We start from the raw sequence: 22,913 nt of genomic DNA on the forward strand, positions 1-22,913 counted from the left end.
TTTATTCTTCCTGCGCGTTATACAGGTACACGTGGGCATTGTGACATCGCCCGCCTAGCTCAATCGGATAGAGCGTCAGACTCTTATGACTAGGCGATCTGAAGGCTGCGAGTTCGACCCTCGCGGTGGGCTAATGTTTTTGGATGATTTCCCTTGTACGAAGCGCCTCTCGGATTAGCCCGAATTTGAAAATGTGTCTAGTCCTCCGTAGAGTAGCGCAAATGCAATCTTTTAGCTTGTAGATTAAGGCTACCTCGTTAGAATTTTGAAAGTTGAGGGTCGAGATAGCCAAATTTGAGCAGCTTTATTTGTCATACGAGCCATATGTGTAAACCGATTATGGTCCGGGGGAGATGAAGGAGCATGTAACTTTTTTCCGACGCTCGCGTTATTGTCCTTTTATAGAATTTTCATTAAAATTTTTGTACTATAGAGCTCCCTACGGAGACGGTACGCTAGTGTGTAGTACTTGCACCATAGCTAGAGCTATGTCGGCAATGGTGGTGCACTAGTCTCCGTCCGAAGCGTTTGTCGACAAAGAATGATTCCGGCTCTTCCATATATTACAGCAATTTGCAAAATGGGCGCGATCGGAGGCAAAGTTTGAAAGTCGCGACGTCTGATCTGCAATGCGGAATGGCATAATAAAACTTTGATTGACTCAGAGAATTGGAAACTGAAGACAGGTACTAGTTTCCTTTTGGGGGGGAGTGTTTTTTTTATTCCCCAACGAATGGTTAACATTCTCAGAGTCGGCAATGAACTATCATGCTGACAGTGACAGACAACAGATTCCCTGCCGGTTCCACAACACAATACGCCATAACACACTCGCATCAGCAACAGCGACACGGAGAAACCTATGGGAACACTTACTAATATAATGCTAATCAGTAGGACAAGTTTAGAGCAACAGCCGGCCTCAAACTGGCAACAAGCGTCAGTGTTGTTCCTGTATTCGGAGATGAAACGAACTGAGAATTTAGCACGCCTGCAAGAAACGATCGGACATTGAAAATAGAGTCAGCATGGTGGCTAATCGATAATCGCTGGAACGTCGGAAAATTCCGAGGCCACGCAAAGCAAGGTCAGATTCTGCGACCCTAGTTGAAAAAATTTCCGACGAAATTTGAAACATGTTGCATGAAATGGTAACTGGGCAGGTATACAAGCAAGGAGATGCTAAGTACGATCTACAGAAGCCGTCTGCTTGCAGTTTCAGCATCTCGCTAGAGACCTTGTACTCTGAGTCTGACCCCTCTTCTGGTCGCAAAGAGCGACAGTGACTCGGCTCGTTGCTGAGCGCTTCTTTGTCACCATGTAATAGTATGATCATGGTCCGGGGGAAGCATGGGGTAACTTTTTTGGGACGGCCAAAATTTTGTACTATAGTCTACGGAGACGGTACGCTGGTGCTTCGTACACTGTAGTACTTGCGCCATAGCTAGAGCTATGTGGTGCACTAGTCTCTGTGGAAAGCGAAGAAAAAAGTATTTCGGCTCTTCCTTGTAATAACTTTTATATATCAAGGGCCATGTCATTATAATGGTAACGTTCTAACTTAGCCTTACGTTTGCATGTACTAGCCCGCCGCAGCACCAAATTCGTAGTCACTCCGCGGTTTATTATAAGGCCTAGGCCTTAGATCTTACATATACTCAGAGTGCGTTAACGAAGCCCATAATCCGGCCTCAGGCCTCATGGCCCTTAGGTTTTCCCGACAACCAGGCGAAAGTTACAGACATGCTTTCTCTAATTCGCTTCCTGCAATTCTGCAAAGCCCATAAGGTCCTTTCCTTTCGCAAATGTAATTGCCTCCCCTCCAGATCGCACTAGATCACTCAAACATGGACCCACTCACAAATACAAATGTCCCAAAGAGCACAAAGATGCATTCAAAAGTCGTTTGTATCATCCATTTTTGTTTGTATCATTCATTTCCCAACACTCACCCATGCGCAGGTTATTATCGGGTCAGGTCCTGCAGGACACACCGCCGCTTTATATCTTGCGCGCGCGAACATCAACCCTGTCCTGTTTGAGGGCTTGATGGCAAATGGTTTCGCTCCCGGTGGTCAACTTACCACAACCATAGATGGTACGTACACACCCCATCCCGTCATCATCTTCGCTGCATCTCGTCTATCACTGCAGTCGAGAACTATCCTGGTTTCCCATCTGGCATCCTTGGTCCCGAGCTTATGTATAGGTTTCGCGAGCAGTCCATTCGCTTCGGAACGCAGATCATCACAGAGACCGTTTCCAAGATCGATCTCTCTGCACGCCCCTTCCGTTACTGGCGAGAGGGTGGGGAACACGATGAACCAGAAACTGCAGATGCGATCATCATCGCAACTGGTGCGAGCGCGAAGAGGCTAAGACTCAAGGGCGAAGTCACATACTGGCAAAGCGGCATCAGCGCGTGTGTAGTCTGCGATGCTGCCAACCCTGTTTTCAGAAATCAACCGCTAGCTGTCATCGGTGGTGGTGATTCTGCAGCAGAAGAAGCCACCTGTAAGATATTTCAATCCTGCTATCCTGTGAGATCGAAAATAAAACACCAAATTCTGGTAGATCTGACAAAATACGGCTCTCACGTGTATGTCCTTGTCCGCCGTAGCGAACTCCGCGCTTCTAAAACTATGGCCAAGCGCCTTATGAATCACCCCAAGATTGTATGTCTCCCTCTATTCTCATACTCCCTTACTTACCACCTCTTATACGCTTCCACAGACGATCCTTTGGAACACCGTCGCAACCGAATGCCAAGGCGATGGCAATCTCCTCAACAACCTCCGCATCAAAAACGTAAGGACAGGGGAAGAACATGATCTACCAGTGGTCGGACTTTTCTATGCGATCGGACATGAACCAGCTACGTCCCTCGTGCGCTCCCAGCTGCAAACGGACCTTGATGGGTATGTCATCACTGTCCCTGGAACGACGCAGACGAGCGTCAATGGCGTGTTTGCCGCTGGCGATGTGCAGGATAAGAGGTATAGACAGGCTATCACTAGTGCGGGGAGTGGGTGCATGGCCGCGCTTGAGGCAGAGAGGTTTATTGCGGAGGAGATAGAGGAGGGTTAGAAAGTGAGAAGAATTTACATAAATGCGTATACCGCTGTAATAATTTTTGCCATATGAAATTATCCATCATCTAGGCTCAATCCAGGTTTGTTTGACATGAACTTCAGAAACGCTGGCTGCCCGAAGGGGGGGTATATATAGGCCCTTGAATTTATCAGAAAACCCCGTGCCGTGCCCGGAACTGCAAAAGGTATTGATTACCTTCCAAACTTGAACTAAAACTTTAGCCCACCGCGAGGGTCGAACTCGCAGCCTTCAGATCACCGCCTTGCACAAACTCGTACAATTCGTAAAAGTCTGACGCTCTATCCGATTGAGCTAGGCGGGCCTTGTAGTGAAGCGCCAAGATACCTTGCTGTACTACTCATCACATTCAGATGCACATGATCAAGTTGACATTGTCACGGGACGCTGGGAACAAGCGCGTCTTGAGTCGCGAGACACACATATTGTCCATTGCAAGTCAGTTTCAAACATTTTTACCGCTGGCTTAGTGCCCATATATTGTTGACAGACCAGTCTTGATATCTGTCTTTGTCACTCGTTACTTAGGGTTAATGATCAGGAAGCTGAATCCAGAGTTGATATCAGATAGCGAGGAAGAGAGACTCAGGTGTGTGACCTTCTCGTGAAAATCACTCTTTGACGTTGACCCGCACACATAGAAAGTGTAAATCTGTCACTCTTGAAGTCATTGAAATATCCTCGGACGACGATGACAACTCGTAAGATTCTATGGCAGAGATATATGTCTAAACAAATTCACGTGTTTTTACCTATCCAGACTCACAAAATACGGGTAAGTTAATGTCTTGTATACTGTGATATCAGATACTTGATGAAGACACAGTACTCGACAGGATCAGAACACTCCTGTTAACACAAGCCCATTCCGTGGATCGTCGGAAATCATTGAATTGACAGATAGCGATACCTGCGATACATCCTCCGACTTTCCGGACAAATTAACTGATCTCGTCAAGAGCCCCGCAAAAATGCGGAGGAAACCTGTGGCTCAGCGTCCGAAGGATTTCTTGTCACTTTATGCTGATGAAAGCGATGCAGACGATGGTTCCATTCTTATTCTGTGAGGCCATACCCACTAGTGCTAATTTCGAGCTCATATATTAACCGGGCAGGAACGAGCCTCGAAGTGCACGCAAACCCATTCGCCGTGCTCAGATATCCACTGTCAATGAGACCATTCCCTCCTTCCCGATTACTCGCTGTAATGACGGGTCATCTCACTCACATTCATCTGGAGAGGATAAGAGGCAGGCTGGTACTCCTCGGGCAATCTTGGACAGCACGCCACGGATAAATAAACCACCCCCGAGGATTTCCAAGCAGGGAAAAGCAGAGGAGCAGGCACGTCGCGAGAAATATGCTGCACAGCTCTTTGAAGAGCTGAATAGTACAATATTCGATAACGGTCTCCCCCGAGAGACAAAATTGAATTGGAATAAGCGCCTCTTAACTACCGCGGGGAGGGCTAAGTGGCACAAGTATCCAGTCATTATGCTACATCTCTTATTATGCTCATCTTGATGGCAGGTCTAGGGATGGTGTTCAGACGACAGAGATCGAGCTGGCCGCCAAAATTTTGGATTGTGATGGTGGAGAGGTCTTTGTTTCTGCTTCTACCGTGCCCCTGATTTGTGTGCTTTTAGAACGGATACGAAATACTTTGTCGCATGAGATGTGTCACCTGGCATCCTGGATCATCAATGGCAACCCGAAAGAAGGCCATGGCCAGATCTTCAAAGCGTGGTCGGTGCCTACATCCTTTTGGTTTTCACTGACTGTTGATCTGATACCTCACTAGGGCCAACAAAGTAATGATCAAGCGTCCAGAAATTGAAATCACGGTAGGCAACCACCACCGCAAAGTGACTGTTTTTTGACAGTTGTAATCCCAGACAAGGCACAACTACGAGATTTCGTACCCATTCGAATGGAGTGAGTATGAGATTCAGCTTCAACCACGCGCCACTTTGATCATTTCATCAAGAATGCGAGAAGTGTTCAAAAATGTAAGTCGGGTTGCGGTCCAGCACCGGCATCCAATGTCTGATGGTCTGGCACTAGATATGGTCGATATAGCAAATCCATCAGACCAGATGAATGCGGTAAGTTGCTCTCCAATGTACTTTCAATATCACACGTAGGTTCATTGAATATGTCCTAGTTTGTGGCGTTTGTAAGGTCGGAAAACTCATCCCCCTCTTCGTGCAAAGAGCACCCAGGACCCCTAAGGTCAGCAGGATGGCTACTGCTCTGCCTCAAGGTAAGGTCTGTCTTAGTACTGGATATTGTTGGATTCACGGAGTTCCTGTAGGTTCCCCTCGTCCTGTCGCGGCTCTCGAGGAAACCAGGCAATTTCCGGCTAACAGCACGGTGTATGCCATATCATCAGAGGATGAGGTGAATATATTGATCGGCGCCATCAACGATGTGACCCTGCATGATGGTGAAACTCCACCACGAGCTATGTAGTCCGTCATTTAGCCCATGATGATCTATCCATTGGTTTATCGGGCCGGTAACTAGACGAATACTTTAATGAGGATAGAGTAAGGATACAAAACCGATTTGCTATAACAGGACCTTGAAATATACCATCTACAAAAAGAAGGAGAAGGGAAGGTCGTGCAGACTTCCTCAAGGAAAATGACGACTTGCTAGATGGGTGCTCTTATATATGGGTGATATAGTATGTGTTGATATGATCCCATAGGCGCTTCTTATGCGCTGTCGGAGCAGCTTCAAACGAACATCCCTAAAAGTTTGGGAATGGCAAACACATGGCGGTACCTCAAGCACTCGACATACTGCTTTCTACGACGTGTACTCAGGCTAGCATTGTTCCTTCCAGAGACTCAATTACAACGTCATTTGTATCATTGCAGTCAACCGTGACCATCAGGGAAATGTCATAGTTACAGTACAACAATCAACTAGGGGAGACCCTTCGGGTCTGCAAGCTAATCGTAGATCCGTCACGTAGGCGGGCAATGTCCGTGGCATCATGGCATGGCGTGGTGCGAAAAACCCCTGAACTCAGTGAACTGCCAACAAAACAGATCAATCTGTCAGTGTCAGGTTACACGTAACACTTCTGGCAAGAATAAACGAGTCGGGGGCTAGCAGCACATATAAAAATCATGTGAATCATACTGAGTTCAAAACTTGTTCGACTAGTCACAGTCCTCCTGACGGTCACACGCATTGTGTTTACCATGAGGTGTTTCGAAGTGAATAAAATGAATCAGAAGCATGAGCATGGAAGACCTTGTATTAATATCTATGGCTTGAGAAAGTGCAATACATGTACCATCGTATGGACGGCAAAAAAAGTGTAAAATGAAGGGGTGGCTGAATCTAAATCGTGAACAGTCATTGTGATATAGATATACCATGCAGCCATAAGGAATAAATACCGTTGAAGTAGGGTGAAAGAAAAGTCAAAGCGAGGTGTATAATTCAGATAGCCCAAGACACATAAACCCCATAAAACGACAGCACCAACACAAGCAAAATATGAGGTTCATTACCAACTGTCAACGCCTACCCACTCTTCGTCCTTCACATCTAGCCAATAATGGTCAACTATATCGCGAACCTCTTTGCGTTCCCTTTGATCGACTGCAAGCATGGGTTCAAGGAAGGAGCATAAATCATCCGCTTCCGAGACAGAGAAAAGGTATTTCTCTGTCATGACACGATTCAGAGGCCACGGCTTCAACGTTTTGATGTAACGAAGCGCCCCTGAACGTAGCGTGAGTCCTTTGCTTGAGTTCTGTTTCCAATTTGACTTACCTGCGTGATCGAATATTTCACGACTATACCTTCCTCCCATCTTCGCATCTAATGGGAAATCACCCAGTAATTCAATTATCTGCGCCATGTGGTCATCGTCCTTCGTGAACATCTCGCCTTGTCCATGAGGGTCAAACAGATATTCCGCAGTCAACAACTCGAAAACGACACAAGCAACGCTCCAAACGTCAGCTCTTGTGCCCCAATCACGTCGTCCAAGGATAGCCTCCGGAGCGCGATACTGTCGTGTCTGAATGTCCTCTGTAAAATGCTGCTTAGAAGGTGTCGCATTGCCTAGATCGGCAATCTTGATAGAAAGCGGCGTAGAAAGCGGTGTAGAAAGCGGCGTTGATGGCGGTCCTAAAACGGGCACCCCTGAAGGAGGCGACGGAGTTCGGTTGAGAGACGGCCCGGAAGACTGATGCGGAGCAGTTTGGGTCAGAAGCGACGGCCCGGGAGTGATGTGGTGAATATCCGAAGAATGTGATTGGATGAGGGGAGATGTAGATACGTGTTGCGCGGAGACCATGACACTTTCCGTATTTAGACGCAATGTGACATCCGGCGAAGCACTCATGAGCGTAAGCGAGGCCATTTTCGTCAGGATGGGTATGTCTGCACTTCCCACCGAGGTAGGAGGTGTGCTAACAGTACTGTTAGAAGCCGCTGGCGTGGATAGCGTGGAGGAGATGATAGACGAAGTCGACGGGCTACTGGAAGGTATTACTGGTGAGTCATGAAGGATGATAGTAGGGTCCGCTCTAGCAGACTTCCTAAGCAACTGGCTGATGGGTGCGCCACTGATCGGAGTTGTCCCAGAAAGTTGCTTTTGGAAGCTATGGCTACTCGCGTTAGCGCTCATACTTCCAGATCTCGATGATGGACTTGATAGTGGCTGTGAATCAAATATTTGTACGCGTCTCTCGTATGCAGGGGCATGTCGATAAGGAATGGTTAAGCCAGAACGGGATTTGGTGGGCTGAGGAACGCCCACGTGATGCGACGTTGGCTTTGGCGAAATAGACAATTCAGCATGGATACGAGCTTCGACATCTGGTATGGAAATGACTAACGGAGTAAGGTGTCAGTGGGGCGGATATGAATACAGAGACAATTAGACACGCACGAATGTTCTCAGGTTTAATGTCAGTGTGAACGAGATCGCATTCATCGTGAAGATACTGAAGGCCGAGAAGCACTTGCTTCGCGATGACCTTGACGAGGGGTTTTGGAACACCCTTCTTCTTGTTGCGTTGAATTAATGCGAGAAGCGTCTCTCCGAGGGGCTCAAAGACAATGCACACGTGAGTGTCCTGAGGAGTGCGATGTTGAAAAGAATCGAGGAACGAGACAACATGTGGTCGACCAGCATGGTGTGGATTTGCAGCAGCTACCTGAGACAAGAGTTTTATTTCGTCGCGTGCAGTCTCAGCATAACGCGTAGCAGACTTGACCACTTTGAGAGCAGAGTAACGGTTCTCGCTAGGAAAAAAAATACTTTATGAGAACATACGTGTGTTCGCAGAACTGGAATACCCACTGAGTATCCTTGACGAGCCAGACAGTTGAAAAATGGCCCCAGCTTGTCGAATGAACAAGAATTGTATGGCAAAAAAAATGATGACTTACCCTAACTTGCGTGCTACGATATACCGACCGTCTTTGAATGTATCATCGATCTTGATGACCATATACCCGCCAGCGTTGTAGTCAGCTGGTGATTCTTCATCCTTGAGTTCCTGGTCTGTGACCGGAACGATCTTCGGAGTGGACGATGTAAGTACGTACTGATATTTAGCGCATGGCTGATGCGGTGCCATGTACTTTGTGAAGGGACGGTATACGAACGGACTCGGAATGCCCGGAACAGAGTGTGACGGTGTTGTCACGCGATGACATACATATGAAAAATCAAAACCTTAATTTCACGCGCAGTTACGGCAAATCTTAATACACCGGCGGTGACCGCACCTATCCACGTTCGCTCAGCGCTGGCTCTGTAGCAGTACTTATATATCTTACTCCAGGGCAGCTTTGACGGTATGCTGCAGGGCTTATCAAATGACTGTTAATATCGCCAGGAAATTTGTCGGTTCCGTTAAAGACGATTGGCAATTGTATAGGTAATACAAACATCTACTGAAGTGAATAAGTTAGACTCACTTCCATTCAGTGACCGTTGCACGGACTACACTATCGGATCTCCCATCGGTTTCGGAGCATCATCTGTGGTTTATGCTGCTGTATACAACCCTCCCTCGCCAGGGCCACAACGCCCTATGCCATGCGCGTTGAAAGTTCTTGACTTAGACGTGCTGCCCCCTCAGTCGCTGTCTTTGTTACAGCGGGAGACACAACTCATGTCCCTGTCAAAACACCCAAATGTGCTACGTGTACGCGGCAGCTGGATGGTTGGCCACAAATTATATATTGCCCTCCGCCTCATGAACAAGGGTAGCGCCGCCGACATAATGCATTACGGTTGGCCCGGTGGAATGGAAGAAGAGGTTGTTAAATGCATCCTCAAGCAAGCCCTCGAAGGCCTCAAGTTAGTCCATTTTATCTCCTTTCCCGTGCTATAATGACCACATTTGCACAGCTACCTGCATATTAACGGATTTATTCATCGCGATATAAAAGCTGCCAATCTTCTTATCGATGATGACGGCACAGTTTTGCTAGGCGACCTTGGGGTAGCCGCATCTCTCACAGATGATGCTGATATGTCCAGTAGATCTTACAATGACACTGGCAATCGTGTTATCAACTTTGACCCTGTGTCTCCTGTTAATAGCTCCTGTCCTGCATCCCCACTTGCACGTCCTGGTATAGGAAAGCGACGATCGTTTGTCGGGACCGTGCGTGCCATTCAGACCCTAGGATGCTCTGACACGAACGTTTCTGAACTATGTAGCCCTGTTGGATGGCGCCCGAGCTTATTCAGGGTCATCGTTACGATTCGAAGGCTGACATCTGGTCATTTGCAATAACTGCTATCGAGCTTACCCAAGGTCGTCCTCCACGATCGAGAGAAAGCGCTCATAATGTCCTTTTGCAAACGTAAGTTTAATCTATTCGTTTAGATCACATTCCTTAAACCCTTTCCAGCGTTCAGGGTAAACCACCGAAGCTTGATTCGGTAGGGGGTGTTCACCGGTATTCACGCGCCTTCAAGGACGTAGTCGATGCATGTCTGGTAAAAGACCCCTCTAAACGGTATTTTTGTCTCCAGCACCTCGTCACCCTAATATCTCATATTATCTCCTTGACAGTCCAACGGCTGCGAAGTTGCTTCTCACCCCATTTTTCAAGTCTGCCAAGAAGAAATCCTATCTGGTCAGCACAATATTAGACGGCCTCCCACCCCTTACAATGCGCCAAGAACGTCGTAGACATCATCCAAGCACGGTTACTCATGGAACAGTGGAATCGTGGGACTTTAACTCTACAGAGACAAATCAATCATCGATCACTTTGGGTCCAGGACGAGATAGTTCAGGGGGTGTATCCAGAAGGGGAAGTCTCGATGTTGGATCAAACGATCACCAGTTGACTCGCTCAGTACATCCAAGATTCGAGCTTTCACACGGTATCAAAGAAGAAACGACGTCAATCATGCCTACTTCAGACTCGACCTCCATCAACGGCCAAGCTCTGGATCTTAAGAACGAGAAGACGGTTGAGTTCGGTTCGCAAGCCCACGCTGGATACGGAGAATCCCGACCTTCAAGTTCGAATTTGTCATTTCCTGCATCGCCACCTGCACATGTGCCTAAGCCACGTCCCATTCCCATTCCAAAGCGGGCGTCACCCAACGTTCGTATTTCATCTTTCTCGTCCAAAGACGGCCCAGCCTCTGCCCCCACCTCTCCCCCATCATCGGTTTCTCCGAAACTTTGGCAGCGCCTAACCCGCGCCGCTTCCCGTAATGCCATAAATGAAGACATACCTACTACCAAAGAGAAGACAATGAGCGGGTTATCACGTATCCTCAACAGACGGAGCTCTGCTTCTTTGGCTCAACGTCCTATCATCTCGTAACTTTTACCATCATCAAGGCTACACTACACTATTACACGGACATTGAATTGTATCTATAGCCAGTCTAGACCTAGGCTATTCATCATTACAGCTGATTCCATACCACGCGTCGAAAATGCCCAGAAGAGGACCCCATAAGCACCTGAGTGGGACATTTGTGGGAGTGCCATGGTGCATTTCACCGCTTACTGTGTGCAAAATTTCTATGTCCATAAAAAAAAAAAAAGACCTTCAGTAATTTAAACACTCCTAAATTTGACAGTACGAACGTTTTCTCTGAAGCGATTTTCATTTACTTGAAAACTGAGGGAGTTGTAGATTTTGAGAGGTCCAAATTGGCGGGTATGCACAGAAGTGTTATACAGCATTGAGAGCATGTGCTACAGTGTCTTTTGTCTATCTCACTGTACTGTGTACCTGCCGCTGTCACTTATACTCAGAACACCTCAGCAATAATTATCACACAAATCTTGACAAGAGGCAACTGCAAGCTGACTTCTAGTGATGTCTATGACTCCATGACAGGACAGTAAAAACAGCACATGATTAATCTCATCCAACAACGAGCTTTCCCTCGGCGTCATTGAAGTCATAAGGAGGAATCTCTAAATTAAGCTTGCAAGATAGTGTCAGTATGAATTCAGAATACAGAGGAAAAACCCCTACCGGAGCAGGTCCCTTCCGGGCACGACCAGCTGCAAATTGAACTTGGTTAGTAAAAGTCTAAGCAAAGGAACCATGGCGGCATACAAATATCGTAGTGAGAACCATGACATGGACAGAACCTAGATAGCGAGACTGTCAAAACAGTCGAGTAATGAAAGGAAAATAACACACCATCCTCCGTAGTCACCCGACTCGCCAATCGGGACACAACCTAGGTGTGTGCAAACGCCAAGCATAACCAGCCATTCGGGCTTCTTCACTCGGTCCTCATCCCTTTGAGGGTCCCTGAGTGCCTTCAAATCAACAGTCCGTGCCTCTTCTATCTCATCGGGGGTCCTGTGACGGATGAACACAGGTTTTCCGCGCCATTTGATGATGACATTCTTGCCCTCCGGAATGCTGGCAAGTTCTACCTCGGTCTTCGCGAGAGCGAGGACGTCAGCCGATGCAGCCATGGTCTCCAGGAAGCCAGTAATAGTGGACTGGGCAACAGAAGCGGAGAGGACACCGAGAGAGCCAACCATGAAGTACGACATGGCACGGTTGGTGGTTTCGTCTTTCGGGGTGTATGGGGTGAAATCAGGCACTTGAGGGGCATCTTTCACTGCAACAGATGTGTGGATGAGGCGCTGGTGAAGATGGGTTGTGGGGGGAGGAGCTAATGGCAAGGGACGCGTTTGGGTCAGCGTTAGTGTTGAGAAGGTAAGTTGAAGCAAGGCGAAAAATTATTACTTACCAACAAAAGTCTTGGAAACTAGACCAACTGAAGGACTCGTGACTGTTCCAGTCAAGCGTGTGGGGACATCAGCACGGGGACCTGCCGCACCATGACCATGGCCATCCGAAGGTGCTCGTACCACGAGATTGAGACGCGGCGCGCTCGGGATTCCATTTGGGAGCGCGCGCACAGTCGGTGCGAGGTTTATAGATTTCCTGATGGCATAGGAAGCCATGTCAGACGATGCTGGCGGTGGTTGCAAGTAACTAGTAACTGTTCGAGCGGAGTATTTTTCTAACAATCGGACGTTTACGGTCGTTGGTCTTGCCCGTACTAGTAAATTTTCGCACGGTCCCACCGATTCCCTTGTCCTCATTCGCTTTAGGTGCGATCAAGCAAATATGACAACCTCCACCGGCAAGGGTACAGATCGGTGTTGCGCTAGGCTCTTGGCCTTCGCGACATGACCGGGTTATTGAAACTTGAAACAGGCCACCAAATTCTTTCGAGAGCCTTGAGGCGTTGGGAGAATACAAGCGGTAGGATCTAGAAATAAATGGCAACGATACACATGTACGGACACCCCACTGGAGCCCCATGATGTTCATAGGATGGATACAACATGCGACTACTTTCGTGTATGATGACCTAGTCCTCGATTCCAGGCACTTTATATCATCAACCCAGTTCTTCATGAAGTTGGATTCAACATGAGCATCTCGAAAGCATTTATTTCCAATTTCTGCTGCCTCGCGTAGCCTCAGCAACAATATTGTTAACTCAAGGGGCTACCGATCCCTTTGGATTGCGTGAGTAGTAAGTACATCCTTCAGATCCGATGAAGAGGGGTTAACTGTTGACTGAGGCTGGTCCAAATAGGCACATGCCCCGACGTGATCCATGCAATCAACATAATAGCATGACGCAGGTGCCACCAAGCCAGTGGTTATTCAGGGCCATTTGTGCTTAGGCACTTACATGGTGTAGATACTGAACGCTCATTTATTTCATGTCATGAATAATTTTGTGTGGTCGAGTCAACGTCGTAGCTTCAGGGACATTGCGTGAGGAATGTAAGACTTTGAGCTCTGTCTTGGACAAGTTTTGGCTGATCACATGTCCTGTGCCTCACGATCGATATGCATCGATGCACTGCGTTATCCATCATGCGACAATAATGTACGAGATATATGCATTTGAGTTTGTTAGTATGTACTCCTTTTACACACTGGAGTACCGTAATCAAGTAAATATGAACGGATAGAACAAAGTATATGTAGAACATAAGTGATATTTAAATTAAAAGATACAAGATGATCAAGCATCGAAACCATTCCTCATTCTCACAGCTCTCAACAGAGGAAGAATGCACTCACATCCACTTTGCTCATGTCCTCCGAGAGGTCAATATGCATCGGGTGAACGGGTTGCTCAACAGTCACAGGGTCTTCGGCGTCAAATCCAGGGATCTCCTTGGCTTTTCATTTTCCCTTTTCGTTGACCTTGACCTGCATGGAGCTAGAAGTCTCCGCGGGAGTGGATGGTACGGGAACGCGTTCAATAGGAACTTCGGTCGAAGTACCTGCAGAGAGACGGTCAAAGATCGACTGGAGCGTATCGCGCTCTTCAAACCGGTACTCTGCCATAACACAGTTTTCTGTCATAGCACAGCCCTCAATCATGTCCTTAGGCAAAGGCTCATCCTCTACGATGATCTTGGAGGTGGGAGTGCGGACCTGAGTGATCATGGTAAGTCACATGAAACAGAGCCACTGGACACGTGAGAACATACAGAAGTATCAGGCAGGTCGAAAGGCTGAAAGGCATTGAGGTATGGTTCCTGATCCGGAGGTAGAAATTCGCTGAGGGAGGCCTCAGCTTCTGCGAGGAATTTCTCGGCATTTGCGCGGTGGCGGGCAAAACCTTGTTCCTCCTCGATGTGGGCCTGCAAAGCAATAAAATGCTGCCACTCTTGCATCCTGCGCATCTCAGCGTGCTTGCGGGCCATGGTACCACCGATTTTCTCCTCGTCCTGTGGCGTACAGGCACACAAGACGTCCATCGTGCGCTGCTGGTCGGGAAATTCATCGTATTCTTGAGCAAGAAGAGCAATTAGGGTAGGCTGGTTCACAGGCTCCTGCTGATACCGCAGAGCCCATGCACGCTCACGTTGCTCTCCAAGATGCTGGGCAGCACGAGTACTAACAGCGAATGAGACTGCGGGGTGGTAGCGGAGATAGCAGTCGAGAGAGTGGCGACTCGTGGAGACAGGTGTAGTGAAAAACATCGTGGTGTGAATGAAGATAAGTTGATGGGAGATGTCATGCTAAGCAGCGATTTTATGTCTAGATGATGTGGACTTGTGGACTGTGGATGAATGATGAACCGCTTTGTGAGCAGGCGCGTTCACTACATTCGATAAAGCGCGATTGTGATTTCCGTAACGATTATATTATTATCACAATGCAATGAACAAGCAACCTTTCACTGTTACTACGGTTGCTGAAGAGTGCTCAAGCGCTCCGTAGCCACTGGTCAAGTGGCTGATGGCCTTCTTGAACCAAGGGCATGACTCCTTGATCATGCGCGGCTGGATGGTTTAAGACCCAGGCATCCTACTGCGAACGGTAAATGAGCCACTACATGTAACATAATGTTCATTTTACTTCCTTGTAGTAAACGCCACCAATTTTGGATTTGTGCCCACTTTCCCGGGCGTGGAAGAAGTCGTTGTAAAGCGTACTCTGGAGGTACATCGGACATGATTCATGTCGGTGTATATTTTAGTGTGCCATCGAACAGTCATTTTGGGTGTGCAATGTGTCATCAGTCATCAACAGTGCAGTTAGGAGGCTCGAGTTCGGAAAGTACCAAAGGATGATGAAGCTTCCAGCAAATATCGCATTAGAAGAAATAGAACTGAATGCTAAGCGGGGTGCGGGCAAAATCAGCCCGAATATTCGTTAGTGTTTGTGTATTGAGTTGTGCGGAGGCGTTTCTTGCCTTCGAGGCCATGGTACACAGATGCGTGGGTAGCAGCATGCTGTAGAAATAAAGGCATAAATGTAGGTATTCCGGACTGCGGTCATGTAGGGCGAGGAGTTAGCGTGAATGTCGGCAGCCTCACGAACTTCATCCGAGATTGAAATTAACGCCTTGAGAAACAAAAGGGCATTATCAGGTTGTCCGTTTGCATCACCATCATCCACTCAGGATGTGAAGTTCCTCGTTACTTGAGTGCTCAGGATCCTTGACATTGAGCTGGCCAAGTTGTTCAAAGATTTCTTCATCAGACTCAGTATTGGACACGCTTGGATTCGCAGGGGCATCAAGATTAAATGGATGCTCCTTCCACCTCTCTAAGAGGTGGTCCAGCTCAGGATAATCCCCTGGGTAGTTCTTGCGTGATTCTACAGCTACGTTTCCATGGTTCGAGTGGCTATCGTCCATGGCCTATCGGTAGGTGGCTCATCTCCAGCGAACAAATTCAGCGGCTGGAGACCGTCAACCTAAGAGAAAGATGAGCAAGTGGAAGTCTACAGACCTGCTGCTGTACTTCTGTGGTAAGAGAAGCTTTGAGTCATTCAACATGGGCACACTAGTGCCGAATAACAGTTTGGATTTTTGGGAGCCTTCGTCCGTTACCATGTAGTACACTCAGTCACTGGCAGCAACTCAAAGGTTTCGCATAAGCATCAAGTGGCCGGGTATAACTGCAAACCCTCGAGGTATTCGAACAGGACGCCACTGGCAGTGGAAGTAAACGATCAGGTTGCAATATCATAACCACAGTTGGTTCGAGCACGTGACATCTTAGACAATCGAGCTTATGAAAGCGTAGATGGCCAAATATAGAAATTCAAAATTCAAGATTACATAGCGGTGGTACTAGTATCAAGTTTTATGCTTCCTCGTCCACCTCAACTTGGTTGGTGCGACCAAGCATATTGTAATGACCACATACATCGTGACATAATAACACGACCGAGTCGTTGAAGAAGGCCACCTATCTCTGGCGACACCCTGGAGGCGTTGAGATTCATTGGGTTGACTCGGAGAAGACCTTCAACGGAACCCGGCCAAATCATCTTGAATGAGTTCGATCTTTGACGGGCGCAAGCATCTGAGCCACCTCCAAGACCTGCAAACGGCGGGATCCAGACATCCCGATGCCCATAGGAACACGAGATGCACTAGCTGGATTGGCTGCTTTCGTGTATTTTGGTCGGTCTAGTCTTTGTTTCCAGGCGCTTATACCCAAGCCGTCCATCCATCCATCCATCCATCCACAGAGCTGTCCCTCATGAAGTAGAGCGCGATCCTTATTACTGTTTTAGTAAGGATACCGAAAGCACTTTGTTTCCCGTTTCTTGTCTCCATATTGGTTAGCCTCAGCAACGATCTGTTCAACTTGAGGCTGCCGAACCCTTTAGAATTGCGTGAGTACACTCAATACAGCCTTCAGGTCCGAAATAAAGTTGACTGCCAATGTTGCCGGAGCCGATATGCCAGGATTCGCGTCTTCAAGGTCCTTTATTAGTGACTCAGAGATGCTCCTTAACCTAAGTGTGGTGGCATCACTAGCAAGTGGAAGCCTGCCCAGATGAAAGATAGCCATCAGGAATGAGTCTTCATGATGCCCAGCAATACTTCCTGATATCATTGTCCCATCACATGATCAACGTGGAAGCAAAACCATGACGCTTTACAAGACCTAGCCGAGAGGCCACTAGACGACATGTACATCTGCAAGCATGAATTATGACCGCTATTGGGCCGGTGATGAGGGGCTTCCTCCAATCCAAGTCCTTGAAGAATATGCATCCCGTTCTGCCCAAACATTACGATTTCACCTTCGATTGACCTCGTACGCCTTGGGCAATTCTCGAATACTACAGGATTTGCACTCAAGTAAGATCAGGATAGGGCTGCTGTGGCATGGATCGTCGATGACCTTGCACTAACGATACATACGCTGATGATGATGAGCAACTTACCCCATTCAAGTTTTGGCGCAGCATTTTCTCATCGTGGCATTTGAGATAAGTCTTTCGAATACATAAGTTGCAGTTACTTCATACTATTTATACTTAGTCGTGATAGACAACTTGCCGATCGAATGTGTGATTTGGGGGACATATGTACTTACGTTCTCGGTGTGGCGGCATGCCGCACGTAGGGCAATAGCCCTCAATAGGCCAATAGAAGTTCTATATTTCTTGATTTATTCGTGTCAATTTTTAACAAGTATCGAGTGTAATAGAACGTAGATGGTATGTGTCTTATTTACATGGTAGTGATGTCTTGATTTGCATGGTTTTTCAGTTTGTGGCTGATGAAATCTAAGCTGCCTGGTAATCATAACTGAGAATATGATATCGCTATCTTACACGAATGGGGAAAATCTATCCTTCGGTGCATCGCATCAAGAACACTAACGCATGTGCTGGTATAAGCAGGAGAAGACACGTTGTCTGGGATATTTAGGCGCCACCCGAAGTCCTTGTTGTTTGGCCCACCGCCTAACAACGTTTGGGTCTGACATGCATTCCATGAGCAATCAATAATACTTGTTGTGACTTGAAACTTACAATCCGTAATAACTCCATCTGCACCATCCTTGAAGAGCTCTTCGGCACGGTCCAAGCCATTCACCTGCAATGGGTGATGTGTGAATATCGTTTATTGTGAAGAAATGAGAAGTGCTCACAGTCCAAGGTACAACTTTCATGCCGAACCTGTGAGCTTCGCTAATCATTTCAGGAGTTGTGAAGTGGGAGGACCCCTCATGGGATGAAGAGGGAATGAGGAATGTTCCAGTGGGAGATAAAATATCCGCTTGTATAGCATGGGCGGCTTGTGCTATCTGCTCGGACAGGGATGGTCCGGGAAATGATTCAAGGCGTAGGCCAGCCAGCCACGGGGAAGTTGAGCCACGCGACGTAAAAGCAGTGTCCCTGAATGGTGACAGTTGGCGTGCAATGTATTGGCTCGAAATTCACTCACTCATCGATAAGAGCAGAAGTTATAAGTTTATCGTCCAATGTCTTCAGCTGATGATCAAAAAAGCAGAGTGAACGAACATGAGACACAAACCTTCATGGATACTAGAGTTCGCCAGTCAAAACTTTGATACTGGCAAGGTGATTAGAGTATGGAGCACTAGTAACAGAGCCATACTCACCGTAATAGATTGGTAGTATGGGCTAGATATGAATATCTCATGTTGCTTCTGGACAAAATCATCCACGCCAGCAGTTCGATTTGGGTATCGAGCGTTGATTTTTGACTCGATGTTCCAAAGCATCTGGTGGGACAGATCTACGCAGGACACAAAGTCGAAGACTTCCCGTAATGTGGGTATCCGTGCTCCAGGATATGCAAGCTGGTGAGCTGTGTAAAATGTTTACGACAATGGTTACAGTTAAAAAGGGAGTATATACGATAATTTGTTTGACGCTTTGATCCACAATCGAGGGTCTTTATCTGAGCCAACGTAAGATTTGATATAAACTTTCCGACATAAGGATATGCGGGATCATCTGGGACCTGTGCGAGTCGGTTAACCATCACAATCAATTCTACAACACTGCTCACCACCGGTGCAGTGTCAGAGCACTTTTCTGGTAATATATTCTCGTCATGCCATACAACGACTTCACCATCCTGTAAGCCCACTCAGAAGGATGCGTGACTCTGAGAAGTGAGAGCTTGCCTGAGTGATGCCGTTGTCTAGTTCGAGTGTGGTGGCGCCGTCGATGAGGCCCCTGTGACGGGAATTCGCTTGAGGTGAATCAAACATCGACCTCGTCCACTATACCATGCAAAGCTCGGTAGAGTGCTCTCGACAACATTTCCTCTTCCTCCGCGATGAGCCTGGGTTACGGTTTGTACAAGCCATGACCTCGAGTGCACTACTGTGACGCACCTGGACATCATAGAACTGATGATTGTTAGACACAGTTCGAAATGGACCCTGAGATGGTGATGCGTAAACCAGAGAAATCTCTGTGAATACGAGGGCATAGACAAATATAATGCACATGATGAAGGGAGATGAATCTATTTTTCCGCCTCAGTCAGTCCATAATTCATATAAGATCTCTCCTTGCTCTCGAATTGCCCACCACGGCATTCGGCAAAACACCGGTTATCGATAAACGTTCAAAACGACCAGTGTCGAGACGAACGTTCAAGTAAAAGATCCCGATGTTTTCCAGCTGCCAGCGATTTGAACAGGTGGCACTGCCAGCTGCAACGTTCACTTCCTGGCAAGGCAAGTCACTGGCCTGCCGGCTATCATTCACTGCTGCTTTTGCAGTTTCGTTACTAGAGTAGCACACGCCATCCTGCGACTCATAGTAACGTGCGTCGGCCCATTGAATGCAAGTAGACGACCGCGGTATCAAGTATTGTTCCGGTGGTGAACTGGTTGGGTAAGAGGAACGTGCGTGATGAACAGCCAACACGATATAAGTAGCTTCATGCCGTAGTGAGTCACGACGATGGAAAAAGCTAGTTTCATACATCGAGCGCTCCATAATCCACGGTCAGGAGATAAAGACCGTGCGCTAATATTTAATGGGGATACTCAGACCTGGAACGGCTTATGAGACCCCCCGGTAGTACTATCCAATGTGTACGGGGTGTAAACAAACCGAAATGCGTTACAAGCCGGCGGGTGACCGGGTCTATAGACTATAGTCGAGTGCTGTTGAGCGCCCCTCTGCGACAAGCTCTGCCGGAGATTATCGATTATTGATCATGCCAGTCTCGCTAATGCCATGAAAAAGAACTTAGGATCCACCACCCCTTCCCGTTCCCCATGTCCATTGCTCCGTGGATATGACATAGACCTTGCTGTCATATGATGGTGGTGTACTCTTGCATTACTACAGCTCGTTGCAACTCACGCCTCAGCCAGATGTTCGTCAGATCCGCGATGTTCCATGGATTTCGTTTTGTGGAGCAGGTGTAGATACATTCAGGATGAAGTGCGCGTTGGTTCGGCGGAATCTCCTTCAAGGTTGGCTAATCCAAGATTCCTCCATTCATCACGCTCCATCAGTCCTCTGCAACAAATGTGAGCTATTGAGAGCACAAAAACAGACGTTGGCATACTTGGTCATTCGACAATCAAGGTATTGTTTGCTCATTACTCTGCACGGGGTGGATTCACTAGAATTCTTGCGCAAGCAAGCCATGTATTGCATCATCTGTTCCTTGCACTCGCCTGCATATTATAATCAGTTAGTCATGTCATGATGAAGACAGTGAGCCAAACCATCATGGTCCAGAGGAAAAGAACCGCGATCTGGAGGGGAAGTCTTGAATCCGACGTTAATTGATGGTGGGCGTCCAAAAGACATGCGTGAGAATGCTTACTTGACCAATACTATGACACAATCAATGGGTAATGCACAACGCACTTCAGAGCTTACAACTCTACATCCATTTCATTCGGAACAGCTGGAGAAAAAGTATTAGCATATTTTCAATAAGCTCACGGTGCCCACCAAATCAAAAATTTAAAATCGACACTGGAACCTTTCCGAGATGAAACATTATGCAAGTGTACCCAAAATGTGTGATTTTTGGACACTAAAATCAAGATCCACCCACATCCCATTGATCTATCATCATAGGAACTTCAGCATATATAAAATACACCACTCTGAATCTACTCCAGGTATTTCTATGGCAATAGAACAGCACCACAGGCTACAGCGTGCTACATGAGTGCAGCGTGACACACTGTCGGCTTAGCTTGGTTGAGTCTCCGCTTCGTTGCATTAGGCAAAATCGGAATTGTCCGTGGCGTTGTGAAACTCGTTCGCTGTATCGACCAATTAGACTCGATTGAGCCCTGTCGGACTTTGAAGCTTTTTGTAGGTGCCGCGCGTGACATAGCGTGACGAACTTGTGCATTTCTATTTTCGACCAACTTCCGCTGCTACCGCTACAACAAGCTCGCAACAAAAAAAAATTCTTGTTGGACTCAAAGAGACCTGAGGTACACCCTAAAGTAGACCCGATACGAATATGTGTTGTCGTCGTGATGTTAAGTGAAAATTGTACATTTCCCGTCGAAACGCTAGCAGGTACGCATTAAAATACTTGACCGATATGAACGAACAAAAAGGAACGTTTCAGCCATATTAGGTTTAACCATAGTTAAAGTCTTGGCCTTACAAGGTACATACAATTTGATACAAATGTGCGAACATGCGGCTACAAAGTCCTGGTTGCTACAAAGTCCTGGCTGCTGCGCTAAACTTATCAGAGATGGGCTGCCAAAACACGCCCAGAAAAAAAAAACATCTCCGTGACATCTATGATCTTGAATATAAGTCTCACACACATACATGATATAGCGTAAACGGCTCAACCTCCACCACGCGTTGTTTTATTTCCCTTCGCGTGTCTCGTGACCTTCTTCCTCGTCGCTGCTAGGATCACCGTCATGACCGCCCCCCTGTGCGGACGAAGTACTTGCTTGTTGTAAATTCCTAGATTGTGAGCCACCAGATACGCCCCTCCTTCTGCTTTTTAATAGCACAATTTCCTTCAACCAGCTATTCTCTCGTCGCAGCTCCGATGCCTCTCGTTCTAATTCCTCCGTCCTGCCAGTCAGGTCGGTAACACTTCGCTCAAGGTTGAGCGTCTTCTGCTTCTTTTTGATCCGAAATCTGGCTAATGGAAGATCCGTATTCAGACCCACGTGTCTGTAATTCGAGATAACCACGAACCTGAAGCTGAAGTATTTCGTCTGCGCTTGTCTTCAGCAATGGCAGAAGCTTCGTCTGCGTTATCACTTGCATCTGGAGAAGCCGATGATGCAACCGCTGAAGGCTCATTAATTGTACTGTGGAAGCCTGAATGTGGGGTCATCATAGCGGGGGGAAAATGTGAAAGAGATCCTGTAGACGACATCGCAAGGGGTAGATTGGGTTGCATGGCTTGGTAGGATACATCGGGAAAAATTGAGGATGTGGAAGGACCTGCCGGGAATTGTCCTTGAGGGTATGGTAACGATTGGTTATGTGCTGTTTGGGGTGGTACAGCTCCTTGCATTGAAAGTAATGCATGTATAAGGTAGTTGTATGCCTCAGGTGGAACATGAGGCGGTGCAGCACCGCGAAAGTGTTGTCCTGTCTTTAAAAACTGTCAGGAGTCTGATTCGGTTAGTAAATCTTGTCAAGTACCCCTGTATTATCGGCGGAATTGTTGCCTGGATTTGATGTATGATCGCCAGTGTTGGAAGATGCTTCCCTCTGTTTACGCGAGTCATCCATGTCACCTTGAAACACGATATTTTCCCAATTGGCGAGCTCTGCTTGTATGTATTCGAATCTGAGTGAATCAAGTTGTTCGTAGGTGATAGAACTGTCCAGAGAATGTGGCATGATGAGAAAAAAGGTCAGCTGCATCATAAGTACCCATTGTTTCAAGACCCAAATCTACCACGAAGCGAGTCGCAATCCCTTCCCATTATTGCGACACTCCTTAGGAGAAGTCAACTGAGTGGTATTATTACGTAAGGAAGGAAAGATTTGAAAAGTCTGCTTAGCGCTAGCGCTCA

At 47.2% G+C, this 22,913-nt stretch overlaps 8 protein-coding genes and 2 non-coding genes across 10 annotated transcripts; 3 read left to right on the top strand and 7 right to left on the bottom strand.

Annotated features, from left to right (window-relative positions):
* The first annotated feature begins 48 nt into the window (after nucleotides 1–48).
* F5147DRAFT_t12 lies at nucleotides 49–132 on the top strand. Its single transcript has one exon. It is a non-coding gene; the product is annotated as a tRNA-Lys (tRNA).
* Nucleotides 133–1,847: 1,715 nt separating this feature from the next.
* On the top strand, nucleotides 1,848–5,715 carry F5147DRAFT_833014 (uncharacterized protein; the record flags this gene model as incomplete). Its single annotated transcript, XM_041443842.1, has 17 exons — nucleotides 1,848–1,904; nucleotides 1,963–2,098; nucleotides 2,155–2,514; nucleotides 2,575–2,675; nucleotides 2,734–3,082; nucleotides 3,640–3,700; nucleotides 3,753–3,812; nucleotides 3,872–3,886; nucleotides 3,938–4,174; nucleotides 4,227–4,592; nucleotides 4,642–4,857; nucleotides 4,913–4,955; nucleotides 5,007–5,046; nucleotides 5,099–5,120; nucleotides 5,176–5,216; nucleotides 5,276–5,374; nucleotides 5,426–5,715. The coding sequence occupies 17 exons, from the start codon at nucleotides 1,848–1,850 to the stop codon at nucleotides 5,581–5,583; spliced, it is 2,361 nt and encodes a 786-aa protein (XP_041298355.1). The 3' UTR covers nucleotides 5,584–5,715.
* On the bottom strand, nucleotides 3,313–3,415 carry F5147DRAFT_t21. Its single transcript has one exon. It is a non-coding gene; the product is annotated as a tRNA-Lys (tRNA).
* A 649-nt stretch (nucleotides 5,716–6,364) lies between the features above and the next one.
* Nucleotides 6,365–8,762, bottom strand: F5147DRAFT_668859 (kinase-like protein). The gene is made up of 5 exons (XM_041435401.1): nucleotides 8,536–8,762; nucleotides 8,447–8,488; nucleotides 8,033–8,388; nucleotides 6,907–7,974; nucleotides 6,365–6,855 (listed from the first exon to the last, which is right to left on the bottom strand). The coding sequence occupies exons 1-5, from the start codon at nucleotides 8,724–8,726 to the stop codon at nucleotides 6,638–6,640; spliced, it is 1,875 nt and encodes a 624-aa protein (XP_041298356.1). The 5' UTR covers nucleotides 8,727–8,762; the 3' UTR covers nucleotides 6,365–6,637.
* Nucleotides 8,763–8,874: 112 nt separating this feature from the next.
* Nucleotides 8,875–11,078, top strand: F5147DRAFT_668860 (kinase-like domain-containing protein). Its single transcript, XM_041435402.1, has 6 exons — nucleotides 8,875–9,029; nucleotides 9,080–9,454; nucleotides 9,506–9,764; nucleotides 9,821–9,966; nucleotides 10,015–10,122; nucleotides 10,179–11,078. Exons 1-6 carry the CDS (start codon nucleotides 8,968–8,970, stop codon nucleotides 10,945–10,947), a joined length of 1,719 nt encoding a protein of 572 aa, XP_041298357.1. The 5' UTR covers nucleotides 8,875–8,967; the 3' UTR covers nucleotides 10,948–11,078.
* Nucleotide 11,079: 1 nt separating this feature from the next.
* On the bottom strand, nucleotides 11,080–12,659 carry F5147DRAFT_668862 (Rieske [2Fe-2S] iron-sulfur domain-containing protein). The gene is made up of 6 exons (XM_041435403.1): nucleotides 12,350–12,659; nucleotides 11,785–12,271; nucleotides 11,698–11,732; nucleotides 11,614–11,642; nucleotides 11,217–11,562; nucleotides 11,080–11,150 (listed from the first exon to the last, which is right to left on the bottom strand). The coding sequence occupies exons 1-5, from the start codon at nucleotides 12,564–12,566 to the stop codon at nucleotides 11,500–11,502; spliced, it is 831 nt and encodes a 276-aa protein (XP_041298358.1). The 5' UTR covers nucleotides 12,567–12,659; the 3' UTR covers nucleotides 11,080–11,150; nucleotides 11,217–11,499.
* A 908-nt stretch (nucleotides 12,660–13,567) lies between these two features.
* On the bottom strand, nucleotides 13,568–14,616 carry F5147DRAFT_668865 (uncharacterized protein). The gene is made up of 2 exons (XM_041435404.1): nucleotides 14,124–14,616; nucleotides 13,568–14,067 (listed from the first exon to the last, which is right to left on the bottom strand). Exons 1-2 carry the CDS (start codon nucleotides 14,391–14,393, stop codon nucleotides 13,813–13,815), a joined length of 525 nt encoding a protein of 174 aa, XP_041298359.1. The 5' UTR covers nucleotides 14,394–14,616; the 3' UTR covers nucleotides 13,568–13,812.
* Nucleotides 14,617–17,579: 2,963 nt separating this feature from the next.
* Nucleotides 17,580–19,831, bottom strand: F5147DRAFT_750568 (PLC-like phosphodiesterase). Its single transcript, XM_041440162.1, has 11 exons — nucleotides 19,260–19,831; nucleotides 19,152–19,207; nucleotides 19,047–19,098; nucleotides 18,929–18,997; nucleotides 18,775–18,880; nucleotides 18,516–18,724; nucleotides 18,428–18,466; nucleotides 18,338–18,378; nucleotides 18,042–18,288; nucleotides 17,923–17,986; nucleotides 17,580–17,869 (listed from the first exon to the last, which is right to left on the bottom strand). The coding sequence occupies exons 1-11, from the start codon at nucleotides 19,374–19,376 to the stop codon at nucleotides 17,766–17,768; spliced, it is 1,104 nt and encodes a 367-aa protein (XP_041298360.1). The 5' UTR covers nucleotides 19,377–19,831; the 3' UTR covers nucleotides 17,580–17,765.
* On the bottom strand, nucleotides 19,832–20,711 carry F5147DRAFT_668876 (uncharacterized protein). The gene is made up of 3 exons (XM_041435405.1): nucleotides 20,616–20,711; nucleotides 20,453–20,564; nucleotides 19,832–20,403 (listed from the first exon to the last, which is right to left on the bottom strand). Exons 1-3 carry the CDS (start codon nucleotides 20,698–20,700, stop codon nucleotides 20,316–20,318), a joined length of 285 nt encoding a protein of 94 aa, XP_041298361.1. The 5' UTR covers nucleotides 20,701–20,711; the 3' UTR covers nucleotides 19,832–20,315.
* A 1,026-nt stretch (nucleotides 20,712–21,737) lies between these two features.
* F5147DRAFT_767987 (uncharacterized protein) lies at nucleotides 21,738–22,737 on the bottom strand (the record flags this gene model as incomplete). The annotated part of the gene is made up of 3 exons (XM_041440921.1): nucleotides 21,738–22,024; nucleotides 22,081–22,486; nucleotides 22,537–22,737. The coding sequence occupies 3 exons, from the start codon at nucleotides 22,735–22,737 to the stop codon at nucleotides 21,738–21,740; spliced, it is 894 nt and encodes a 297-aa protein (XP_041298362.1).
* Nucleotides 22,738–22,913: the final 176 nt, after the last annotated feature.

The sequence above is a fragment of the Suillus discolor genome, assembly GCF_016758755.1.
Source record: "Suillus discolor strain FC423 chromosome Unknown F5147scaffold_4, whole genome shotgun sequence".
Classification (NCBI taxonomy): Eukaryota; Fungi; Basidiomycota; class Agaricomycetes; order Boletales; family Suillaceae; genus Suillus; species Suillus discolor.